Here is an 18883-nt window from a genome sequence, read left to right as displayed (position 1 = left end):
GTCCTACTAGTTCATCGACAGGCACAACATGGATTGATGCTGCAGACCATCTCTGAGAGAAATCCTGTAGCAAGGACAGACGATCTTCCACATGACAAGCGTTCCCTCTTCTTGCAGAGACACCATCTCCCTCAGTTTGGCCCCTGCATGAAGCCTTTCCACCAGTCTTCTTTGCACAAGACCTTGTTGATTTCAGCAGGAAAATTTAAGCATATGAACTTTCCACAACTCCTCTTTCATCCTCCCATGTCACCAGGTCAGAAATTTCTCATCTTCACAGGAGCTTATTGTGCTTTCAGCCTAGGATTTAGCTTGCTTCCAGCCACCACTTCTCAACAACAAAACAAAACAAAAAATAATCCCTCTCCAAAACCAAACAAAACCTGTCAGCCAGACAATAATTAACAACAATATATTGTACAACAATAACAGATGTCACCTATGGCACAACATTTCGTATCTTGACTGCTTTACATAAAGAGCGATTACCCTCCTATTTTGTCTATCAGCATCTGTTTTACTCAACTCTCTTACTGGCCCATGTGGTAGGTGACAGAAAAGGAGAAGACTGCTTGGGTATCTTAAGGTGGATAAGCAGAATGGCATTATTCTCTGAAGGCAACAGACTTCATGATGGAAATAATTTTGTCTTAACAACTACTGTTTTAATTCTGAACTCAATACACAAATATTTCAGAGCCATGATCTGTAGGCCACTGTGCTTTTTCATGCAGCTCAGTAAAACTAGTCATGAATTTGCATCAGTTTCAACAGTTTCAGGCCTCCACCTCACCATTTACTCATGACGGCATTTTCTTTTTCCTTTTGACATTTTCAACACAAGAGTTCACCCTCTCGTTCAGAACTATGCTTTCAAACTAAATTTAATTTTAAATAGGCTGAAAGCAAAGAGGAGTCTATTGTTCAAGCCAGTCCAGATTTGCAGGATCTCTCTTTCGGAATAAATAAATAAATAAATAAATAAATAAAATCACTCCCATCTCTTCATCTTTTTCCCACTCTCACCAAACCAAAAAAACATTCTTAGCACAACTGTCTCAGCCTGAACAATTCATCATCTGCTGGTTTGCAGTGCTGCAAAACGAGAGATTTTAACATTGCTTTCCCACCAACACCACTGGTACCATTGCCCCAGGTATCACGCCACCAGCAGTCTGTATTACTGAAAGCTGCTGGAGGAGGGACATGGGACAATCTCTCCAACAAGGAATGGTCCTCCAAGGGCTGTCAAATCTCCCAGCAGCTAAGAGCAGATCTGCTGGTGAGGGGCCGTGCAGGAGGCAGATGGGCAGCGTTGGCTTCCCTGGGTTCCTGGAGCCCCTGGTGGCCCTTCGCCTTGTCACACCATACATTTATGTGAGCACATCTTGTTGGCACAGTGCTCCGCCTAAACGCAGGCTTGGGTTATGTGCCAAAGGGCTCCACCAAAGCTGCTCAGGCGGACCTGGGAGATGTCCCTGCAAACACACAGAACCAGACACTTGCATGAATGCTAGGTAAAACAACCACTGCATTGAAAAAAATGAAATCAGTATGTAGAGTTGCAGGGTGCCTCTCTTCCATCAACCCACTCTGCAGTAGCAATGTGTTATTCTTGCCTACTGCTGTTGTCTGTCTATTGACTTGCATGCTGATGAGAGAAAGCTCCCTGCTCATTTCACTTCTGTGGTCTGATATTCCCCAAGCATTTGGCCACGTCTCTATGGCCTGTGTGTGCAGCAGCCAAGACATTTCAGGTGCCCTTCCCACAACTATTCATCAGCCCTTGCTCAGTTTCTGTGAGCAGACAGGGTCATGTCCATGAAACTTGGCATGGATGTAAGCTGTGTTTTAAACACAGCATTCAGCAGAAGATATCCGCTGGGTATCCTGGCCTGGCAAATCACTTTAAACCTGTGCAAATGCACCAGGCTGGGTCACTACCGACGTAAGAGGGGCATGGTAAGGCCTCCCATGTTTCTCTCGTGACCTTTCCACTTGCTGGGGATCCAGCAGGCAAAGTTTCTCTGGGCCTTGCCTTGTCCTCTCTGCACTCCCAGCACGGCATTGGAGACTCACCTCTGTCTGACTTGCAACACTGCTTTTTTCCACAGCATTTCGTCAGATTGCTGTAGCAACTCAGGCCTATGCTGTCTCCCAATCTCTCTTTGCCAATCCCGTTGTGACACTGCGTCTTGGAGCAATCTGTTCCTGGCCATAAACAATGGGCCTGCTTGAAGTGGTTCTATCCACAGCCTCTTGAGATGCTAAGGCTGCAAAACGATGTGTGGGGGAAGACGGTGTTTTGCAGGTAACACGTGTATGCATTTGCTGGGAATACACCACAACTTTTTAATCGGCATACGTAGGGCAAAGGGAATCATAGTTGTTATGGGAAAAGTTATGTAGGTAAAAGGTTAAAATAATGTCATTGGCTTGGGCTTCCCGCAAGAATGCAGGGAGTTATCTGAGATCAGAGTTAACCATTCACAAATGCTGAGGTGCCCCGAGGGGACAAAATAGAATCACACTGCTCTCATTGGTACAGATAATTAGAGGTTATTTGGGAGAGAATAACTGAGGCAAGAGATAATGCAGCAGAGAAGGGAGGAGGTTACAAAAGCTGACTCTCATTTTCACAGTAATGGCATGACCTGCACAAGATGACCATTCAGTGATTCCACATTAGCCTACAAAAAGCATACCAAAAATTCAGGTCTCTCAGAAATACGACGAGTACAGTTTTTAATGGAAAACACAGGGGAACTTTCATGTTCTTGCATACAGCTTGTTACATCTGCATGTTTCAACATGCTAACATACCTGTGCCTCTCACTCTTGGCCTAGAGCCCACACAACCATAATTATATATATCATATTTTATAGGTGGGCCCATACGTCTCAGGGTTAACCAGCTCAGACAGGGTTTGCACAATCCAGACAAGGCCTTCAGGAGCCCTCTTGCAGCGATCTGGCGACTCAGGCCACCAAAATCCCTCTAACAGCCTGGATCCCAAACCTTAGCATGTTCTAAATGCGCTGATGAGGAAAATTATCTGCATTGTGCCGTTTAACACAATTTTAACTCCATTATCCTCTAAAAATGCATCATACATGTCTACTGCTTGCAAACGTTATCTGCATTATATCATTCGTAAAATCTGTAAATGATGCTATGGTTACATAAAAAAAAGAGATTTACATGATTGCAGGAGAGCATAGACATAGGGGCCCCAAAGCTGTTTTAGCACCATTTCATGATGACATTTTAAAAAACATTTTATCTTAAGCAGACTTAAGATTTAGAAACACGCATTTGTTTTTAAAATCCCTCATTATGTTTAGAGAATTTTTAGTGGAAATTTGAGGTAAAAATGCTATTTTGTCTAAAAATGCAAAGTTTGCACTGACTCAGTCATGATAATATGTATAAAACAACTACTGATTTCAGTGACAGTTTCTTGAGTATCTACTGTAGAAGGTTAATTATGTAGTTTAAAAGATAATTTCAAAGCAAGTAAAAAAACAACAACAACAACAACAAAACAATCTAGAGATCACCACACCTTTCTTGCTAGGAGAGTCTCTAGAGGCAAGGCATACATCAAAAGAAATACCTGGTATAAAATTCAGAAATGGCAGTACTTGTAGAAATTACATTTATACTACATTTTGTTTCTGTCCCCACTAGCAAAGAGAAAAGAACTACCTGAAGCACAAGAGAAACAGAATAAGGAGGTGTGACAGTAGGTGGATCAATATTATTTTTCAGTGATGTAATGTCAAAATAACCCAGTTTTTTCTTTCTGCATAAAGTGCTCTGCCCAACTCAAAGCAATCTATCAGTTCCATTAGCTTCTCCAAGGGGTTAGTCAGTTCCCCATGTTACGAACCCAAAAACATCAGTCCAGCCACATTTTTTCCCCAGCTCAACTCCTCTAGCATCATTGCACCTCCTTCTTTTCTCCTGTCATCACTGGACTGCCCATCAGATCTAAGAGAAAAAGAAAAAACAAGCCACTCCTGAACCTAGGAAAAGAAACCAGGGGAACCATCTTGGAGAAGAGATAAACTACACTTTACCTACAAGCCCCAAGTCCCAGCAAAAAAGGAAGGCAATCAGATAGCAGACTAATTTCTCATACCAGGCAGCCCCAAAGCACTTTGTAGGAGCTTCTGGTTAACTGAGGCAGGTGAAGCCAACTGTGAAATGCTATATGAAAGAATGAAGAGAAAATTGCCCCGTGAAATTGAGATCTGTAAGCAATACGGTTTTGAGTACAAAATGAAAGGGGAAACTGTAAGAGGATCTGTAAGTGGTGGGATATGAAGGGCCAGCTTTGAGAAGCTCAGTGAACCTCTAACAAGAGACATTCAGGACTAGGAGAAAAAGGCATTTAGCAAGATGCAACAGGGAGATCCGGAATTAGCCTGGGAGAAAGCTGTGAAACTTTGTTGGCCAAAGACAGGCAGTCCTCTCACACTGACACAGAGCCACCCCACAGCGTATGACAGTCCCTTTATGCGGCCAACACAGAAGAGAAGCAAAACTAGCAGAAGAAAGCAGATGTGTATCAGGGAGGAGAGCAGTGCCAAAGTCCACAAGAAAGAAGAGAATACTCTGGAAAGATGACCACTGCCAATTTTTTTTCCCCATACTTCATGTGTCAGCATTATTGTGCTCTTAGCACGCCAAGGGGGCCTCCCTCTCCCTCTGCTCCCGTGAAAATTGTTGACTTTTTAAATCTCCCAATAGATGTTTTGTGATTTAGACTACAAACTTATATAACACACAGAATGAAAGAGTGGTGAAGAGCAAAGTCCAGAGCTGAGTTTACATGTCAAACCAAGTCAAATACGTTCTGTTTGGTCTCTTGTGAACTGTGAACTACTTTTTTTCAGACAAACCACTCTGGAGCAAGCCCTGAAGAAAGTACTCAAAGCTCTAGCAGAGGGTTGTCTGGTCAGCATTTTCTCAGGCGTAGTTACAGACCTAAGAGCTTGCAGAATTAAAGTAGATTTATCTGAAGGCACCAGGAATCTGATTGAGGCTTGCTAGCTCATGATGCACTAGAAAAGATGAATGGCAATCGTGCAGAACTTGAAATATCACAATGAAATGCCTCAAGTGGAAAGCAATACTGACGGAGCCATAGGAACAAAAGTAACCAACAGAAACAGCAAAAGAAACACACAGGAAAAGCTATCCAAAGGAATCAGGGACCAGTGCCCTTGCATGAGACGGAATGTAGTCTCCTACACACTTGTTAAGAGTAGCCACTCAGGAAAACATAATGTCTCACCTCTGGATCCTGTTTTGAGGGATGCCAGGTACCCCCAGCATTGCACAGGGAGTTCCTTTGATTAACTTGAGGGTCAGGGCTCTGCTCGTCTGGGGGGACACCTGGGGCAAGCCTCAAGGCCGTGGTGCCTCAGCTCATCTTTGAGTGCAGCCCACAAACCTTAAAGAGGTCAGATAGGGAGAATACGATTTTCTACCAAAAAGATAGTAAATATTAGGTCAAGTAGTGGAAAACTAAAAACAAATTCACTGTTTGTTCCAGACCTAGTATTGCTGCAACAGGCCTGTGTGTGTTGGAAGAGCTCTCCTCATTCCAGGGAGATACCCTTGATTGTTTACCAACCTCCACGGTGCATTCGGTGATCAGGTCGTACCACCTTGCACACACATGCTTTTCCAAGAACCACAGGAAAACACAGTCCCCTCAGATACAGTTTATTTAGTTGTTCAGCTATTTGCTTATTGAGCTAAGCACTCAACTGAGAAGCATTTCAAACAGACTTAAGAGCACAAACCCGCTGAAACAGAAACAGTCTTAAACGCAGTCTTGTTTAGCAGGGTGCTTAAACAAGTATCTGAGCTTAGTTGACTTTAGCTGTCTAAAAATCCTAAGTTTTTCACAATACTTTTCACTGATACTGAATACTGGCAGTTTGCCTTCAGTGAGCTTATTACAAAATACACTTCTGTGTGTCTGGAGACTAAAATTTACACTGCTAAATAAAGGCACCAGGGCTCCCAAAATAGAACTGGAAAATTAACTTCTCAGAAGAAGAGGGAGAACTGTCTGACCTGAAAAGATGTGTGATTTATGCTATCACAGCCACTGCTGATAAAGCACAATGATTAGGGTGAAACTTAATAGGGATTACAGATGGAGAATTGCCTATTAAGCAATTTACTTCTCCCTTTTACCAGGCTTGGACAATTTCCTACAGTGCTCTCTTGAGCTTTCTGTCCAGGGTGTTTAAGGATGGCTCTTCTAATACAGCTTCTTTGAAAGATTATGTCTTGCTATAATAGATTTAATCCATAAAAGCTGGCTGCTTTTCTTTCTAAATTCTCTTTTAATACTTTCCTCTTTCTCGCTTTACCTGTTTTGCCTGAGGCCACGCTTCATATCCCCCTCAGGCAGCTGCCTGATAGCACAACAGCAGCAGACAGAAGTGCTGTGAATGGCACAAAAGGTATGAACCCTGGTTTGGTAAATAAAAAGGGCCTCCAATCGGGCATGTCTGTACAAAAGTCATGAATTAAAGCTTCTTCTTCCTTCTTTGCAGGACTCATACAGCTTCTTTAAAGGAAAAAGAAAAAAATAAATCAAATATTTACATTAGCACTGGGGGTAACTGCTCAAAGACCAGGGGACAAGCCTCTCCCACTTAACCACTGTGTTGCAGTCCCCTGAGCAGGCTGTGTTCCAGGCTCCCAGGTATGGTTTGTGTGTGCCACATGGCGTGACAGCAGGGTGTCCGACCTGGCTGACAGGCTCTGCTGCTTCCAGGGCATGGGCTGCTAAATCTATAGGGCACCCCCTAGGTGCACCATGCCTTGCTGCACCGCACACATTCCCAGGCTTTCAGACCTCTTGGGCAATGAGCTGGCAATTGCTCGCAAGGGACATAAGCGCTGGAAGATATTTCTGCAGCTCAGTCAGTCTTTTATGTACCCAGAAGCTGTCAACAGCGATGAAATCTCTTTCTCTGTTACCAAACAGATCCCCAAGACCTACTTTAGGCTTTTGTAACATTCAGTTGGAGACCAGAGCAAATTGATGGCTGCCTGGAAACATTTGCTCAAATTTATCCCTAGTGTAAATTCACTAAGTTGAGGAGAAATACGGCAGTGGTGAATGCAACCTGTTTGTTTCATGTACACCTGAAAAACCACGGCCTTCTTCAGATGGTAGCTGCCTTAGAAAATAAAGTTGCATTATTCCTGGAAAAAAATATTTCTTAAATGCAGAAATCAGTTAACAGGAAAAGTTTGTACTGACACATCAGTGCTTTAACTTCGTGTTTAGAAAATCGAGAAGATAAACATGCAAGTACAAAGCAAAACATTAAATAGCCCAAAACTGCCAATGGGTGCAAACAGAGTTTCAGTGCTTCCAGATGCTAACGTAATGCCTTCTGATGCTAATGGGATGGGTCCAGCAGATTCACTTGGAATACTTTGGAGTTAAAAGGCACTGTGATGGTGCAAAAACTCAAGTTTTGTTCCAAAAACCCTGCCTGAAAAGACAATTGCGGGGCACTCCCCCACCACCGCTAGCACACGGTGTGCATGGAATTACCCCACACGGCTGGAAAGGTGCTCAGTGTATCTTTTAAGTGGACGAGGGCTGGTCACGGGAAAGGACTTCTGTCAACCAGGAGCAAAACACACCTACAGGACTCGGTGCCAGCACCAGGAGCAGAAAGACTTGATCAGCACATTTAGCCTACGCAGCTGCTGCAATGAAAAGCTGGAGTCTCTGTACATCATGTTAAAAGTGCCCAAGTAACAGAGCTTACAACGCAGGGAGCTACAAAATTCTGGAGGAAAATTACTGCTTCATAAAAATAGCACAGCTGCAATTTAGCATTAAACAACCCCGTCCCCAATGCCAGCAGGGACAACTGTGCCTATCCAGCTCTCATGTGTACCCTAAAACCACTTCTCCTGCCACGATGGTCAAAAGGTCAGCACAGATTTTTCCTTGATGCTAATATGAAATTAATAGATCAGCACAGCTTCCACGCACCCCTGCGAGGGGAAATCTTCCACCATTTCTTGGCTTCAGCCCCTTCCCTCTCCTGGTGTTTACCCCCCTGCAGCCCAGGTTAGCTGGCATGCATGGGGTGAGCTGCGGGTACAGCACTTTGTGAGATCCCTGTTCACCCTTTTGAATGGCCAAACTGCCAGGTTAGTGGAAATGAGCCCCTCCTGCCTCTGTGACTGCCAGTCACGCACCAGGTTTTGTTCAACGGTATCGCACACACTGAGAATCGTAGCAGCTGATCATGCAGCATTGCCTTCCATGGCTGTTAATTTTGCTGACATCAGGGGGAAATAGCTGAACAAACTGGCATCCCCACTACCATGCTATTTTTAGGACCATTCAAGATCCTTTCGGGATATGCGATATTCAGTTTGGAACAATCCTCAAAATCGGGAGTAGCTGTCAACATGGCTCCTACAGAAGTGATTCAGTATATGAAACGCTATCTGCAACATGCTCTCCCCTATCCCACCTCTTTTTCCACCTCTATGTATTTACTCTTCCCCTTCCCTCAGCTGGACGGTGAATCAGTATTGTCTGCCAGTCTCATGTTCATGAAAAATCATTCGCCATCTATCTATGTTTCCTTGTAAGTCATATAAATCTGGTCCTTCTAAGTGATCCTCACACCTTTGCAAAGTTTGACCCTATACAGGTCTCTCCAAGACGGTCTTTAAAACAATTTCTACTCTATAGGAAGCAACCTGATCAGTAGATAAAGTGAATGTTTTATCACCCAAGTGTATCTCCAAAAATATCAGTAGATTACACAACACAGACCTTCTGATGCTGCTGGTTTCCTCCTACATCATCTGGCAGATGCCAAGAACGCTTGTAACCTTTGCCCTACTTAATTCTGCAGGCAAAATGATGAAATATGACCTAAAGGGGATGCTGAGCAGTGTTCACTGTCACAGAAGCAACAGAAGTAAAGGTGTGACAGACCAGACAGGCTGCACTGCTCATATGTGTCACCGTCTCATGTACCTGAGCAACAAAAACCTGGGTTTGTCTGTACAGCTCTGCAGAGAATCGGAGCACATTTTTTCCTAAGCTGCCAAAATACAAGTCAAAGCTGTTAACCATTCAGTTAGTCTTCCAGGATAGAAGTAAGGGTCACTATCTTCCTGTGTGCTTATTGTATAGTCCAACCAGATCAATATATTCCTCACTTTTGGGATGTTGAATCTGTAGCCATCACACCTACGGCTGCCTCCAGCCTCTGGCTGTTCACGGTCACTGATGAGCATCACAGCCAGATGCTGTGCTTAAGGAGACAGCTTTTCTTAACAGACTGTACTGCATCTAGCCAGGGCAATAAAACAAAAATAGCCATATCCTGGTCTGTTTTAAATTAGATCCCAGCCAGACTGACACACAAAAAAATAAACCAAACCCTCAAGACTGCCCTCTGATGCCACCAGCAGAGCTCTGTTGAGACAGCAGCTGCACCAGCTGAGCATGCAGTCAGGGAACGTGGGCACCCTGAGGCCAGGGCCTGGGAGATAAAGAGCACACCCTGCTTTTAATTATCAGGCAATTGCTCGTTTTAGTGCAGAGAAAAAAAGAGGGGGAGAAGAAATGAGATCTCTGGTTCTACTGACAAGTTCCCAATTAAATCATTATTTTGAACTGAATATTTCATTTCTCAATGATTGACATGCTATAATGTTTCCCCATAGTTGTTGCTGATATTATTATTATTATTATTTTGAAAGGAGGGTTACATATATACTATTAAAATACATTATTTAAAGTGTAGCAAGGTTTTATATAAGCTGTAAATCAATCAATAAGCTTATTCACAGCAGGATCTATTCTTTTGTAAGGAATTGGGAAAGAACCATCTCAGGTGGCAATGTGAATGCCTAACAGGGCATGTCTGGATGGTATCGGCTGTATTTTTAGAGATGTATCAGCTGGTGTCCACACTGGGGACAGTCCCTACTGTCAGCTAGTGTAAATCTGGAGACATGACTTGTGAACCTTGACTTCAGATTCAACATTAATTCAGAACACGGAATTTCAGGGCTGTGATCGTGCACAAAGGTAAATTTAGCAGCTGGGTAAGAAAAGAGCAGAAGCCAGTATGAAACCGTGGGGTATCGTGAGATGTGCCGGATCACTAGAGGGCAGTAGCCAACCCCTAATATCCCCAGACCTGATCACAAAACCACACAACCACTCACGGAGCTGGCAAGCGACATGAAACGCGTGTTCATCAGGAGTCACGTTTGGCAAGCAGTGTCCTACCTGGGGATTACAAAAACCCACCTTTTGCAAAGGGCTTAAACACGAGGACAGGGCTGAGCAGTCTTCCCAGTAAAGGTGCATGTATATTGGGACAAGTTCTATACGAAAGAGAAATCTCCATTTGCTATTAATGCTGAAACTCCTCTGCATTAAGCCATTTGAAGAGTATGTCTATAGCAGTGCAGAAATGTGTACTTTATATATGAAGGCCAGATATACAATTGCTTCAGCAAAACAATGCCAAAACAGCCTAAAGGAGTTCCCCAACCTCTTCCTAACCCACTTGAGTGACCCCAAATTTGACAGTGCTGAAGCTAAAAGCCATCCAGTGATGAGAGAGCCCAGAAACACTTCCAGGAGAGCAATAATACCTCAAACGATAGCAATGGCTAATAGCAATGCAGACCTGCGGAGAGCTCACAAACCAGATTCATTTCTGTGCTTCTGTACATGTGGAGGTTTGACCCCCAGCACATTTAACTTGCACAAGACATCACTGATGTATTCATGTCTGTGGAGAAAAGACATTTGGATACATGGCTCCAGTGCTTGGCACTGACAAGCACACTTGCCTTCCCATCTTTCTTTTCCTGCTTCGCTTTCCTTATCCCATCCCCAAACACGATTTATTTGAAGCCAGGGGGAAGATGTGCACCCCTTCCCAGCCTGGCAGCCTTAGTTTTAAAAACAAACCAGATGAAATGAACCATGTCTGGCACAGCCACGCTTTCTGGTGTTCCTGAAAACATCCTGTTTTCATTTAACCGTCCTAACAGAGTTTGGTGTTTTACACTTCTGTTTTGGGGTCCGTGACTGACATAAAAGCTTCATAAAAATGACTTATCTGCCCTAGTGGTTATGACACCAGCCAAAATGGCCGGAAAAGGAAAAACGAACAGAAAACCACAGAAATAACCCTGCTTCTGTTTGCTTACTATTATTGCTGACAAGTTTAAGCTCCTGATTTTTCAGTCATCCTAACAATTTGGGGGCTTGCTCATGAGTCATGAATGCCAGGGTTTCAACATACTCTTGACTTTACCCATTAAGCAGGACTACCTGGGGAAACTTTTGGCAACCTTCTGATGCCCCCATGTCAGAGCTACCCAGTTCTGACAGAACAACGGCCCTACAGGGTTGGACCAGAGCTCTGTTATCCTCCCTCTGATACCACATAGTGGTGCACTAGGGGAGACTCTACGAATAGGGTAAGCAGGGCATGGTGCTCACCCCAAATATTTTCATGACTTCCAGAAGTGGTATTTCATAACCACGTTTCACCTGTGTAATAGAAGAGGACTTGCTTAGCTATTGCTAAAGGTGTGTGGAGAAAAGAAATAATGTTTTTGAGCCAGTACATGTAATCTAACTTCACACCTGCTTTTGCAAAATGGTTCTTCACATGGCATCGGGACCTCTGGGATTGCCTTTGGGCCATCAGTTCACAAACAGGAGAGGGCTTTTGGTGGTGTTCAAAGGCCAATAACATTGCCTGGAGAAGGAAAGCCCAAGCTTTGCAGAAGCTGCAGAAGCTGTTTCCTGCAATGTAGGTTTTCCCAGCAGCTAACAGAACTGTGTTCCCTAGGCCTCCCTTCCTGGGCATATCCAGCTCCTCTTTCCTTGAACAAACAGGACACGTGGGACACTCCATTATTCCAAGCTACAACAGGATTTGGTGCTAGCACTCAGAGAAATGCGATAATTCTGCCTTCAACAAGAACCATTTGGTATCCACAAAAAAAAAAAAAAAAAAAAAAAAAAAAAAGTGCTAGCAGAAAACCAGCAACAATGATGCTGCAAAAAGCCAGCTAGCTGGGGCTGCAGTCCTCGATGATGAGAAGATGTGGCAGACGTGGCAGACCCCTCAGGAAACCAGAGGCATCGGCCCCTTGACTTCTCAGTAGAGACGTTACTTCAGATGCCTTCACAAAGTCTCTCAGATCTTCCCTTTATCCTGTTTGCCATAGGCTGACACTGGATAAATCTCACAAAAGCCAATGATCAGTGTAACATGCAAGACCACTGATGTTTCCTCCCTGTTTCTGCAAAGGCAGGGAGGTGGAGGGATGTCGCCCATTACTTAGCCTCTTTCTCTGTTTCTCCGTACCACAACTGTTATAAGCCCAATGTTTGCACTTCAAAAGCAGGGCACAGCCTGTCCATAACCCAGTCCCAACATCACAAGTCTCTCAGAGTTAGCAGAGTTAGGCACATGACAGAAATGACTGCCTGGAAGCCACTGGGACAGGGCAGTGGTGCAGTGTTTGATCCACTCGGCCTCTCTCAAGTTAGAGCAAAATGGGCTTTTGGGTCAGCTTTTGGGTCCAGCTTTTTTGGACCTTTTTGGCTTTGCTGAAAAGAAGTCCATCAAATTCCAAGTCCACAATTAAGGCTCTGTATGGAGGGTTTAAATAATAATAGCACGCTTGAATTATGGTGTCACAAAATTAGTAGAACATGCAGGATTCATAAACCTCTCACAAGGGTCCTCTTTCCCACTTGAGCTAGAAAAAAAGTCATGGCTAGGAGTTATAAAAGACTCTCGAGGGAATTAGGCTCTGAATTCCTATTGAATTAGCATTGTTTACAAAGCAGTCAGAGGTATAATGGTTGCTAATGACTCTTTAATGAGTCAAGTTATAATGCAACATGTGGTGAAGCACAATAAACAGAAAGGCTGCGCTTCCTTCCCATTTATTCCACCATGCACAGGTGTAGAAGCCCTGAATCTAAACGAGTTACTCTGCTGGGAATAGAGTAAAAGAGCCAAACCTGGTCTGTACCTTGAAAAATTATGTTTCCTTTACACCAAATCAAACTGGGAGTGAATTAGCTCCATCTTCATCTCACCGTCCCTTCAGGTATTTGTACACGCTGATGAGATCCCCCCGAGCCACCTCTTCTCCAGGCTGAGCAGTCCCAGCTCTCTGAGCCTCTCCTCACACAGAGGTGCTGCAGTCCCCCGATCATCTTGTAGCCCTCCATCAGACTCCTTGCAGTGAGTTTAGGTCTCTCCTGCACATGGGGGCCCAGAACTGAACCCAGCACTCACATCCCCACAGGTGCAAGACCACCTGAATGCCACTGAAATCGATTTTAGCAGGAACCAGATAGTCACACAGGATCCCTACCCCCAGCACCCCTGAGAACTGGAGTGCCTGCTTACAGACATCTTGTTTGTCACCAATGACATGAGGTGATTCTCTTTAATTCTGAGGATCCTTACCCCAGAATTTCAAAATCAATCCCTGATTTTTAAAAGCACAAGGGAAAGCACAGCACCAAATTCTGTTTTCTAGAGCTGCATGGATTCTGAGAATTGTTTCACAATATAATGCAATCCTTCTTCATCTTAAATGCACATAGGGATTAAACCCAGGTAAGAAAAGAGGAAAATGTGCAAAGTTGCTTTAATAACAGGGATGGCACTGGCAGACTGCTCAGGTCACGCCACTTTGCCTCTAGCTCTGCATGCTGAGTGGCACTGGGGCAACTTTGAGCACCTCCGTGCCACTTCAGGGACTTGCCTTGTGCAAACACCCAGCACACACTGTCTTGGGTTTTGCCACACAGAGAAACATATGACAGGTAAAGGCTGTGTCACGTCTTGTGCCAAGGTAAATTGGCTTCTGTAGAGGAGTGTAACATGTACAACTACACCTGGCTTTAATCAGTGGAACGTTTTTTCCTAAATAATTCTGTATTCATTAATTCTGTATAGTTGTGTATTCATTAAGTCTACTACATATAAGTTTGAAATTTTACTTCTGACACAAAAAAAGTTGACAAAGGAGATACTAGAAAATGGGACCTTTTCCAAGTGTCCCTTTGCTCTTCCCCTTCTGCCGCCATGGCCATCCACCGAGCTCCAGTGCTGAGCCTGACATGCGGACTCGGTAAGGCTGAAAAGGTGTGAAGTCATGGAAAGTGTGTCCTCATGAATGCAGCAGTCCTCCCACTGGCGTTCATATAAAGCAGAGTAATCCAAAAGCAAAGCAGGGCAGGTTTTACATTTACAAAAGGCTTTTCATCCTGAACAGCACCATGGGCTATATTGAAATCACACTGCAAACTATACTTGCACTGAAGGTGCATTGACCTGGCAGTCCCATCTGCCACCTCAGGCACCAAGAGATCCTACAACAGGGCTCAAAGTTTGGGGGATTTTTTGGATGAAAGGGTCAAAGCGGGGGTGCGAGGCGCTGCCACGAAAAGCTAAGGAGAGATGCTTTTCCAGGGGTGCCCAAAGGGCCCCCTCCCACTGAGCCAGCGCCGGGGTGCCACCTCTACCGGGGTGCTCCCCACCGGCGGCACCTCTCCCCCAGTGGCACCACCCCGGGGGGAGCCGCAGCCGGGGCCCCAAATCGCCGCGCACACCTTTGCCGCGAGGAGGTGGAGTGGGCTCTCGTGGGGATGCAAAACTTTCAAAAATATCCATATTAAATTATTTTTTCTTATAAAAAGCCTCCTCCTAGCCTCTCTGCGAGTGTAAAAGCCCCGGCAGCGGGAGCTGCCGGCGGCGCACAGCCCCGCCGAGCCCCCCGGCGCGCCCAGCCCCGGGGTCCCGCTGGTGCCCGGTGCCCGGTGCCCGGGGCTGCCCGGCGGGGCGGAGCGGGGCCGGCGGCGGCGACGCGTCCCTCGGGGACATAACCACATAACCAACCTCCCTGGCGGCGGGAGCAGCCTCGCAGGTGCCTGCAGCTGGCGGTTAACACAGACAGTAAGAGGATCAACTCCATCTCCGCTGGTGGAGAGAGAAAGGAGGGGGAGTTAAAAAAAAAAAAAAAAAAGGAAAAAAAAAAAAGGAAAAAAAAAAAAAGGAAAAAAAAAAAAAAAGGGAAAAAAAAACAGCCTCCCCCCTCCCCATTTGCCATTCAGGGTTTGGTTAATTTGGATGATAACGGTTGGTGTTTAATCCCATTGTACGGCGCTGAATATGGCGCAAGCTACCCGGCTCCCGGCGGCACAAAGCGGCCGGCGGCACGCCGCGCCGGGCTCCCCGGGCCGGGCCGCGGCCGGCAGCGGGGGGACGGCACCGGGAGCCCCCCCCGGGAGCAGCCCCGGAGCCCGGAGGGGCCCGGGGGGGGCTCCGGGGCGGCCGTCGGGGGAGTCCCGGGAGGCGCCGGGCCGGCCCCGGAGGCGCACGGGCGGCCGTGGAGAGGGGCCGGGGGGGCCGGGGCCGCCGGGGCTCCCCCCGGGGCGGCGGCGGCGGGGTCCCGGCGGCGGGGGGGCGGCGGAGGGGGCGGCCCCCCCCGTGGCGCCGGGGCGGCCCCGCCGGGGCGGTCCGGGGCGATCCGGGCCGGTCCGGGCCGTGCCGTGCCGGGGGCTCCGTGCGCTCGGCGGGCGAGGAGCGCGGCCGAGGCGGGCGGAGGGGAGAGGAGGGCGGCGAGGGCTGTGAAAATATGTTTGCGGAAAATAGACAATTGTTGGATTAGACGTATTCAAGTATGAAATAATGCCTTTTTGTGTAAAAAACTGCAGCAATGTGAGCGTACAAAAGTTCCCCTGTGGCAGTTACTTGCTCCCTTTGTGAGCTGTGCGCTCCGGCGTCTCCACTTGGCGCGTTCAGCGCGGAGCCCCCCTTTAAACGCGATTGTTTCTTTCTTTTTAATGACATTTACCGGATCAAAACATGCTGTTAATTCGATCAGAAAGCTTTACCCTCCCTGACAATGCCACAATAATTTCTCCTGAAGTTTGTTAAATTGACCAAAATTAGGCAAATGAATAGGGGGTCTGTAGGCGACCCCGCTCGCAGGTGACACCGCATAATGCACTCTCGGGCCAGCTGCGATCCCCTCTTTATTTGCCCCTCTTTTCTTTGACCCGCATTATTAAAATTTAGGCCCAATGAAACTATTCATACTTTTCAATGGGACATTTTCCTATAGGATAATAGGCTACAAATTGAGCCTCTCCAAAGGGGGGAGCGGGGGGGCGGGCCGGCACCACACAGCCGCGCACCACACAAAAAGCCGCGTCGTGTGCCAAAGGCTGCCGAGAGCCTCCCCGGGCCGCCGGGGGGGCCGAGGGAGCGGGGGGGGGTCGTGTGCCAGCCCCCGGGCCCACACCTGCCGGGGTGTCCCCGCCGCATAAAGCGGGGGTAAACAAAAAGCCGCGCTGCCATCTCTTATAAAGATGGACGTGTCACCAAGTCGTGTGAGAAAAGCCTGAGAACAAACGGGGCCACTCCGGCTCCGAGGGCTCTCCCTTGAACCGGGCGGAACAGCCTATTAAGGGCTTACTTAATTACTTTAATGACTCTGGACAGGCTTTAAAATGCAGTCAGCGCCGGGGCCGGGGAGGGGCGGGGGTGCCGGGGGGCGGCGGGCGCGGGGAGCGGGCGGCCCCGGCTGGCACAGACGATGCGCCCTGCGCCCCGCTCCCCGGCCCGGCCCGGCCCGGCCCGGCTCGGCTCGGCCCCGCGGGGCCATCACGTGCGATGCCGGCTCCACGTGGGGCGACACAGCTGGGCCCCCCCCGGCCGCGGGGCGAGGGGGGAAGGAGGGAGAGGGGGCGAGAGAAGGAGCGTCCCCCCGGCCCTCTCTCTCGCCCCCTTCCACCCTGATCTTTAATGCATACATTCCCCGGCGCGGCTCTCCCTAATCCTATGGGATCAGCGGGCCCGTGAAGGCCCCCCGTCCCCCCCAGGACACGGGGATGGCTTTATAAGGGGCCCGGCGCCGAGGGGCCCGCAGTGCCCACCATGGCCTCCAAGCTCAAGGAGCGGCGGGTGAGCCGCCCTGCGCGCACGGCCGGCCCTGCCCTGCCCTCCCCCTCCCCAAAATAATAATAAAGCCGCCCCCCGCCCTAAAAAAAATATAATAATAATAAATAAGGAAACAAATCCTAAACGCGCCCGGCCGCCGTTTAGGATTTCAGCGGGGCTAACGCGCCCCGTCTGTTTTTGCAGAGGACGCCGGTGTCCCACAAAGTGATCGAGAAGCGGCGGAGGGACCGCATCAACCGCTGCCTCACCGAGCTGGGCAGGACGGTGCCCATGGCCCTGGCCAAGCAGGTAGGCGGCGGCCGGGCCCCGGGGCCTGGCTTGGGGGGGCCGTGCCGGGCCGTGCCGGGCCCCGGGGCCGGCCCGTCGGGGCGCGGGGGGAGAGGTGACGGCGCCCTGCCCCGCGTCTTGCAGAGCTCGGGGAAGCTGGAGAAGGCGGAGATCCTGGAGATGACGGTGCAGTACCTGCGGGCCCTGCACTCGGCCGACTTCCCCCGCGGCCGGGAGAAGGGTAGGTAGGCGGGCGGCCCCTGCCCCCTGCCCCCTGCCCGCCGCCACCCCTTCCCCATCCCTCCCCGGCGGCGGCCGGGCGCTGAGGAGCCGCGCTCCGCTGTGCCTTCCAGCAGAGCTGCTGGCCGAGTTCGCCAACTACTTCCACTACGGCTACCACGAGTGCATGAAGAACCTGGTGCACTACCTGACCACGGTGGAGAGGATGGAGACCAAGGACACCAAGTACGCCCGCATCCTCGCCTTCCTCCAGTCCCAGGCGCGCTTCGTGGCCGAGCCCCTGCTGGCCTCGCTGGGCTCCCCCCCGGAGCCGGAGCTCCCCTTCCAGCTGCACCCCGCTCCCGAGCGCCCCACGGGGCTGGGCCCCGCCGACACCCCGCTGCCGGCCCCCCACGGCCCGGGGGGGCCCTTCCCGTGGCCCGGCGCCCCCCGCAGCCCCCCGCTGCCCTTCCACCCGCTCCCCGCCGCCGCCTCCCCCCTGGGCGGCCCCGGGCAGCAGCGCGGCGCCTTCCTCTCCCCCGTGCCGGGGCTGGAGCGCCGCTACCTCAACCTGCTCGGCCATTCCCACCCCAACGCCTTCGGGCTGCCCCCCGGCCAGCCCCCCGCCGTGCTATAGGGGCTCGGCCCCGGCGGACTCCTATTTATGGCCGCGGACGGGGCAGGACGGGGACCGGGACCGGGACGGGGACCGGGACGGGACCGGGGACGAGCCCCCGGGGTCTCCCCGCACCCCGCCCGCTCCTCCGCCCCCCCCCCGGCGCGGCGCCTGTACCAGCGATGCCTTGCAATAAACGTGTGTGGCCGCGGCCCCTTCTTGTCTCCGGGAGGGGGCTTTGGGGGTGCGGGGTGGGCTGGGGGAGGCTGTGGGGGGCCGCTCCGTGCCCCCCGAAAGGCAAAAATGGGAGCGCAGAGGGAGGCGGGGGGGCTGCTGCGCGCCCCGCGGTCACGGCACGGCCCCGACGGCGCCACCGGGGGCGGCGGGAGGATGGAAAGGGTGCCGGGGATGTCCTGGGGGGGAGCTTTTGGGGTCTCCCGAGAGGCACCGCCGTCCCCCCGGATCTTACCAGCGGCTTCTCTGCTCGCTCAAGGGGGGAGAAAGGGACGGGACGGGGCGGGCCCGGGTGCGGAGCGCCGGGGACGAAGGCAAGAAGCGCCCCCAGAGCCACAGGGACCCCGCGGGGAGACCCCAGGTGCCCCCCAGCCCGGGGAGGGGGCGGAGGGGAGGTCCCGGGACTTGGGTAAGGGGCTTCGAGCAAAAGGGCCCGGCACTGAGCTCGGAGGCGGGCAGGGAGGTGCTGAGCGCACCGGGTCGCGGTGCGGGTACAGA

At 49.7% G+C, this 18883-nt stretch overlaps 1 protein-coding gene across 1 annotated transcript; it reads left to right on the top strand.

The window, feature by feature from the left end:
• Window positions 1–17448: 17448 nt before the first annotated feature.
• HELT (helt bHLH transcription factor) lies at window positions 17449–18263 on the top strand. The gene is made up of 2 exons (XM_082758769.1): window positions 17449–17557; window positions 17673–18263. The coding sequence occupies exons 1-2, from the start codon at window positions 17497–17499 to the stop codon at window positions 18170–18172; spliced, it is 561 nt and encodes a 186-aa protein (XP_082614895.1). The 5' UTR covers window positions 17449–17496; the 3' UTR covers window positions 18173–18263.
• The last annotated feature ends 620 nt before the right edge of the window (window positions 18264–18883 follow it).

This window comes from Aythya marila (assembly GCF_965140915.1).
Source record: "Aythya marila genome assembly, chromosome: 4".
In the NCBI taxonomy this organism is placed as follows: domain Eukaryota; kingdom Metazoa; phylum Chordata; class Aves; order Anseriformes; family Anatidae; genus Aythya; species Aythya marila.
This window is presented reverse-complemented; position numbering and strand designations above follow the sequence as displayed.

Coding starts and splice junctions, on each gene's coding strand:
- HELT (XM_082758769.1), top strand. CDS start 17,497: ATGACGGTGCAGTACCTGCGGGCCCTGCACTCGGCCGACTTCCCCCGC. Junction 17,558..17,672: donor CCCCCGCGGCCGGGAGAAGG/GTAGGTAGGCGG, acceptor GCCTTCCAGCAG/AGCTGCTGGCCGAGTTCGCC.